This window comes from Manis javanica, chromosome 13 (assembly GCF_040802235.1).
Source record: "Manis javanica isolate MJ-LG chromosome 13, MJ_LKY, whole genome shotgun sequence".
Taxonomy (NCBI): Eukaryota; Metazoa; Chordata; class Mammalia; order Pholidota; family Manidae; genus Manis; species Manis javanica.
Genome location: NC_133168.1, coordinates 37,333,292 through 37,340,963, shown reverse-complemented (window position 1 = coordinate 37,340,963; position 7,672 = coordinate 37,333,292). Strand labels below are relative to the sequence as shown.

Here is a 7,672-nt window from a genome sequence, read left to right as displayed (position 1 = left end):
GCTTATAGAAAAACCCAATCAACTAGAAATAACATAAGGTCTGCTGTAAGACTACAGGAGAAATCTGTAAAGTTAATCAGGTTTCCCATTACAGGCCATGAGTCTTAAAACAAACCTTTCAGCTAAGAAATATGAAAAAGAAAAAGAAACAGCTGTAGATGGTGTATCAAATTGTATTAATTTATATGTAATGACTCCTTTCCTTCTAAATTTGTCTTTGCATCCAGATGATTCCCGAACATTCGTTTTCAGTTTCTAAAGCAAATAACTCAATTTAATATTTCTTCCAAATCCATAGGACTTCATTCTACAAGCCACAATTTCCTTATACTTGTATGCATGGATATGATATGTAAATGCTCTTGAATTATGGTGATTTGACCAACTAATTCGACTAAAAGGAGCTTCGCCTGCAAATCCCCAGCATTCTTCAGAAACCCTAACAGCAACCAAGCCAAAAATATTATTTTCATATTTTATTTATTTATTATCTTTTTTAAATAAAGAAGGAAAGCATTTATAATCTCCATTCAGTTACATAGAATTGGAATACTGCTATATAGCAGAAATCATCACACTGATGCACAAGAATTGAAAGTCAAGCAACTTTGGTTTAGGTTGAACTGAATTAAGTCTTGACCTTGTAAACAGTTCCATAGGAGGTAGAACATACACATCTGACTTTTTGTCAAATAAGGGATAGTAAACAATGATTCTGAGATCCTAATAAATTAAAGATATTTTGAAGCATTAAATAAGCTTTTTTCTTTTTTAGAAACCAAAGATGAAACAGCACACTGATTTTCAATAAATTAGGAAGTAAAATATTAAGTCTCCATAGTTGAAATGTTTGTATCTTCAAAGCTCCACTGGTTCCATTCTGATAATGTTTGAAACTATGATTAATAATGAGACGGCTTTTTAAACAATTTGTGTGCTAGGAAATTGCTGCAAGTATCTCCATTTATTGTGGGACTGTCCATACTTCTGTACCAGCGACTTGAAATACTATGTCCTGTCACTGCATATTCCATTTTCTTTACTCAATGGCAGTCTGAGTGAATAATATTTGAGCAGTAGAAATTTTTTAAGTTTCAACCCCCATCCAACATTATTGGCTTAAGTGCCTCCAGCCGCTGTTCCCATGAACACAGTGTTGATGGGTGGTAAAGAAGACACCATTTCTCTACCACTTGCTCCATGGGAGTGCAGGGTTTCTTGAGCAGGATACTGACTGGGAGTTCCATACATACACTGGGATGAGGAGGAAGGAATTGGGATTTGCAAGCTGGATGCTGTGAGGGAAAATATAAACAATTATAAATTGATTGACATTTTCTGTTTTCTGCAAGTGTCATTCACTTTAAGCCTCTGTATTTACTTTTGCATTTAGCACCCATATCTGCATTAAATTTGAGTGTGTATGATTTCTTAGATTAATCCTCATTTTTTCCTCCTGGCTGTTCTCCCAGTTGTTCTTTCTTCTACACACTTCACAAAGAAAACTCAATTTCAAACTTAAATTCAGACAACTTTATCATCAAAATATATCTCCAACCTACCTCCTCTTTCCATCTTCACCTCCACAACTGTTGTCCAAACCACCATTTTTTTTTACATAGACCAACACAGCAGCTTCTAACTGGTGGCCTCCTGACCCTCACCTTGGCCCCGCCCTCTCACACTGCAGGATAATCTTGTTGAAGTGAACATTACATTGTTACTCTCCTTCTCAAATGCTACAGTGACTTCCCACTGCTCTCAGAACAATATCCAAGCTCCTTGTTCTGATTCACAACATCCTATGTGAATTGGTCTCTGCCTTCTGATTTATTTTGCTACACTCCCTTCATTCACCACCCTCAAAACACACTGGCCTTCTTTATGCCTATTGAATTTTCCACAATTATTTCCATTTGAGAGATTATGCACTTGCCATTTCTTCTGCCTAGGACTCCAAGGAAGAATCGTCACATCATTGCTTCCTTACCAATTCAAATGTTCCTGCCTCAGGATTCCTTCCCCAAGGACCGTAACAGAAGGAGCACCTCCATCACCATCTGCCATTCTACCCTGTTAAACTGATTTCACAGTACCTGAAATTATCTTTTAAATGCATTTGTTTGTATATTTATTGCCTTGTCTCTCCCTACCACAATGCAAACTTCTCACAGACAGAAACTCTCACAAAGAATAAAGTTTGGCATATAGTAGTAGGTTTTCAAAAAAAAAAGAATGACTAACTGGCTCATTAACACTACATTTCCTGCATTTATGGTTGCTACCTTTTCATTTTTCTACGGTCTTCTCTGCCACTAAAAACCAGGCTTTATAACTAAGGAAACATATAGTGGGTGCTGACTCCCCTTGCACTACTACCCACTTACTATTTTCCCACTTTTCATCCTGAAGCCCTTTTTGCAACTTGTAAGCCAGCTCTGACAACTAAAGCTTAGAATCCATCTCACACCCAAACTATGTCCCATCAAAGCTTCCACTATCTCTGCAAGCAAACAGAACTAATAGTAACAATAGCAACACAGTACATTTTAGTGTCACGGTGAGGAAACTTCCTGAAGTGGAATTTTCTGCTTCATTAGAGTAACCTAGAAGCAATGACCATCTGCAGATAACATGAGATGAGCTGCTAGACTCTGCCCAGGGAATGTCTGTGATGGTCTCAGGAAGGAGAGAAGTGCTTCCCATTGAATTATTGGAAAAGCACACTCAGCGGGGAGAGATGGAATTTATTTCATTTTTCCTTATGCTCCACTTGGTTGTCAATGCCCTTTACTTATGCTGGTGTGAAGTCAGTTCCACTGAAAGCTTTCAGCCATGTCACATCAACAGTAACACTCTGCCTTGATGCTTACAGGCATATATACTTGCCCTGTGATACCTTACTAGAAACTAAGTCTGCACATATGCTTTTGCCCCTTTTACATTCACTAATGTATTGAGTTCCTACTATGTGGCAGATCCTTTGCTGGCTGCTGGTGATGCATCTAGTACAAGTTTCAGGATTTTCTTGGGGACACCAACATGTTTGGAAGAAGGTGCTAGGGGACTTCATAACAAACACACTGTTTTTGCTTGTTTTTACTTAAACTGAATGCTATAGAACAACATAAATAGCAACATTTTCTACAGAGGTGTCTAATCACATTTTATATACAACTGAGAAAGTGATAGTAATCTCCATTACAAGCCACCATTTTTTTAAACTTGGATTGGTTTTAGGGTACTGATGGAGATTATGGGGTCCAGAAACCTCTTGGACTACCTCTTGTTCCAATGGGAAATAAAATGGAATGAGAAAAACACATAATTTCCATCCTTGTAAAACTTCAGTCTTTTAGACTGCATTCAACAGGTTATATTATTTTTTTGCATCCAAAATAGATGACAGCTATTCTTTTTTGGAAAGAATAGCAGATCGACCATAGGGTGCACAGGAACATATACTGAGAAATGTTGAGACTGTTACTACCAAGTACAAAAATAATAATTTCAGATCCAAAGAATAAATCAACAGTTCACCTCAATAGTCACCTTCCAAAGTAGTACTGCATACCTGAGGTGATCAACTTTGTGAAATGTTTTCAAGAACTATTGAAATAATTTACCTACTACAGGAGTTCGACATGCAACTGAAGGTGACGTGTCTGCATAAAATGAGCTGGTCTGCTTTCTACTACTGTCATCTAAAATGTTAAGTGGATCATGGATGTCACTGTACGAAGGCAGTGAGCGAACACTGCTGATGACAGAAACGTGTTGATTCACCATTGATCCAAGTCTATGAGACTCTGAGTAGTTTATGTTGCTTCCATAGTATCCTACAACAGAAAATGTCAGGAGTGCGCCGTTAACTTATTACAAAGAATATTCCTGGAAGGAAAAAAGGAACAAGGTAATAGGAGAAAGCCTTAGAGATATCACAAATGTAAATATTACATTAATATGTACATTTACTATAGAGTTGGATTTGTGCTTATAAACGGATATGGTTCACATGTTTTTTTTATTTAAAAAATACACAGGAGCTATCCTATTATTAATTACTGAGATATAAGACTTTCATATTTCCCTTATTTAAGTTAACAAGATCTGCCTATGAAGAGAAAAAAGCGTTATTAGCTTTTCACTACTTATCAAATACCAATTTTATTTACAGATTCCTTATTCTTGGAGATGGACTGGCCTACACTTAAGAGAACACATAAGAGGAGCCTCTGAAGAAAGCTGGCTTTGGTGGCTGAGGACGTCCATGGGTCTTTCTGACTCCCTAACTTCAAGTGTTTTATCAGCCTAACAGGAGGTACTGTTTCAGTCCTATCTTTAAGATCTGCTGTTAGTTCTCCAGAAGAAACAGTATTCACTACAAGCATTCTCAAAGGACAGAACATTAGTGTTTTAGGCTATGAAGGCTGGTCTCACACATAAGGCTGGACATAATACTCTTTCATCATGTGTTGCATTTAGTAAAGCGGCTTAACAGAACCACGAGAATTAGAGATATGTTTGTATGAGGCAGAAATTAACTCCAAATGTCTACAATTCTATGATCTTTAGAAACTTTACATGGAATTAAATGCTACTCAGAAGAAATCAATATCTAATTTTGCCTTATTACCATCTCAAAAACCAGGAAAAGTTCTTTAAAAATTTCAATACCATTGGGCGAATTAGAAGGCAATGTTGCTCCTTGGCAGCTGGCAGCCCCTGTGTTGCTCAGGAAATTGAAGCTTCCCGTATTTAAAAACTGCATACTGTGTGAATCTTGGCCATGTGGGGACAGTCCATAACTGGAAGGTGGTCGAGAATTATATGGAGAGCCAGCACAGCTGCCACTGAAGAAGTCTCTAGAAAGCTGCTGTTCACTCCAGGCCATGCATCGGCCATGCTCAGGGCGGTGAGAATAGAGTCCTGTTGGGAGGTGAGGCTGTGCCCTGTACACAGTCTGATAGTTAGAATTGGTCCCATAAAAGTCGTGGTTGACTTGAGAGTGAGTAGGATAAATGGCGTCTGGGTATGCTGGGCAGTCCGATGGGGCTGACAGTCCTGGGCCCACACCTGGAGGTCGGCCTGCCATTGGCCCCTGGTTTATGACGCTTCCTCGGCTTGCCACGGCCGGAGAAATGGGTGGTGTCATCAGATGGCCCACACTCTGAGAAAGCTCCATTTGACCTGAAAGACGTTACCAGAGTATTCACTAGTGGCATATTAAAATAGATGTTCTCACATCTTTAAAAGTTATTCAAAAGATTAATAGTATACCCTTTTCCTAACTTGGTTCATTCCACTCTCCAAAAATAAAGGAATTGGGAAACACCAAAATTATAGGTTTAAAGGGCACCATCACAAAGACATGTGTATTTCACAATAGTGACAATGTTTAGAGTAGGTGACTATGGAATAAAGTCTGTGATGGCTTCCATGGGTATAGAGCTCAAGCATGGTAAGGGCAAGGGGAGTCTGCTGGTCACATTTCTCCATAATTAAAAAATAAGCTGAATGTTAAATGGTTTGATTTTTAGGGTAAAAAAACAAGGCAATAATATCAAAATGACCATGGCTTCAAAGCAGCCAATTCAACACATCATGCAAACACCACTGATGAGCAACAAGTTATGAATGTTGCCAACTCACTGGGTCTCAGATTTTCCATTGGTGGAATTAGGCACCAGAACTACAATACCCTTCCAGGTTTAAAATTCTGTGTGTCCAGTGATGTGTATGAAAGCATTTCACAAAAGACATCAGACAATAAACACACTTAAAAAGTATTACCTACTATCTAGTTCAAGCCATGAAACATTCAAATTAACAAAAAGGGGATCCTAGGCTAAAAAGGAAAATTATTGTAAGGGTTATCTCAAAATGGCCAAGTCTACTTTTTAATGGATGAGAAATAAAGTCTCTTAAAAAGCTGAAAATAAAGAAACCACACACTTTTTGACTCTCAAAGTATCTTAAGGGTTTTATGTACACTTAATCTGTTTTCTTCCACTAAATGAAAGTAACAAATTACCTGTACTTCTGATATAACTACATGTGTCAAAGTGTGATACCTATGTTAGTAATGGTATTGATAAAAATGTGAATGAAAAGATCACAAAAATATTATAAAGTTCTATCATGAGTCAATTAAGATAAGCCTTTTTTATTCTTAGAATGCCTGGAGCTTGCCAGTTTTAAGAAAACAAAGGAATAGGCTTCCATGAGATACACTGAAGTCTATTGGTTTTCTAGGTTGTTTCACAGCATACCTGTGAGTGGCATGCTGTCTGTATTACCAGCAGGGAACGAGTGTAGAACAGAGGGTAAGCCTCCAGGTTGACTGGATGACAAGGGAAGATAGGTGGTTTCCACGTGGCTCTCATTCTTCACAGTGTCACTGGAAACAGTACTCCCTTTATTACGACTGGCCAGAAAGCATGAACTCGGAGAAGCAGTGAAGGCAGCTTTACTTGCATCTGGAAAGATTTTTTTTAAGTGGGGAAGCTACATCATTCTCATATTCCCAGTAGGTAAGCCCAAGTTAAATAAAATAAAAATGTTGTAGGATTGTGTCATAAATCTGCAAACTCCTAAGAATGTTTTCCATGGGAAACAAGGCTGGCAGATCCCTGGTCTTGGCAGTGGTGCTGGTTTTTGTTAACTGTATATTTGTGGGTGTAGGTGTGTTCTGTATTGAATAATCCACTTGGGAGGACTGCCTTCAAAATGCAAGTCACCACATCCCAAATAGATATGTTGCCTTTCTTCTCTAAAGTTCTATAAAACTTATTTCTATACAATTTATAAGGTGAATTATAGTTACTTTTTGTATTATAGTCACCTCACAATTTTACCTAAGTTCTCAGAAGTTAAGAGCATCATTTTTGTATCCTTCAGATTTTCCAATAAAGTTCTTTGACTACTCTCTGCATAAACAGGGGAAAATAAAATTTCTAACTCCAACAGTGTTAGAATACTGTGCCAGTGGTGACATGTTTGTGGAAAAATTCTGAGACTGTTCTAAACTCACAGAATGTGTGCTTACAAATTTTTGAACTTCAATTTAAACAAAGAAATATGTAAAACAAGATACACATTTTAAAATACCTGAATTCTTCATATACTTGTCCAATAAATTCTGTAACTCCTGTTCTTTGTCATTATTAAACTGGGTCTCCATGGCCAGGAGAATGTATTCATCAAGAAGCATTCGGATCAAATGGAAAGAACCTTGTTTACAGATGGAGTGTGGGGACAGAGTATTTCAAGATGAAATTAGAGAAAAAGAAGGAAGGAGAAAGAGAAATCAAGTTATCTTTGTGACCATCTCGCAACACTTTACAAGGAGCAACTGAAATAAACAAATACTTGTTGGACTTTAAATGACCTGCTAAGACCAACATGCTTAACTTGGGTCTCTAATCTTTCTGTGAACTGCCTGCCCAGCTCACTGTGTGTACTGTCCTGCCAGCACTTTGGCCACTAATTACATCAAAGGAAAATACGGATGAAAGTGAGACATGCTTTATGCTTTAAGAGGGCACACACTGGAGTGTGATAAGCTTTAACCTGAGGAGAATGAGCTCTACTCTGCCCTATTTCTGTTTACTTAGTACTAAATAATTAGACAATAGCCAACATGGTCTGGAAAAATATCAAGTAAGAAGAT

The 7,672-nt window shown here is 37.8% G+C and overlaps 1 protein-coding gene across 1 annotated transcript in view; it reads right to left on the bottom strand.

Moving 5' to 3' along the window:
* Positions 1-591: 591 nt before the first annotated feature.
* Positions 592-7,672, bottom strand: part of RFX6 (regulatory factor X6) — a 51,641-nt gene continuing 44,560 nt past the window's right edge. Inside the window, exons 15-19 of the mRNA XM_017661862.3 lie at positions 7,111-7,233; positions 6,273-6,479; positions 4,678-5,190; positions 3,627-3,839; positions 592-1,295 (exon numbers count right to left, since the gene is read on the bottom strand). Coding sequence (XP_017517351.3) covers positions 1,120-1,295; positions 3,627-3,839; positions 4,678-5,190; positions 6,273-6,479; positions 7,111-7,233 — 1,232 coding nt within the window. The 3' untranslated portion in view covers positions 592-1,119. The remainder of the gene's footprint in view (positions 1,296-3,626; positions 3,840-4,677; positions 5,191-6,272; positions 6,480-7,110; positions 7,234-7,672) is intronic.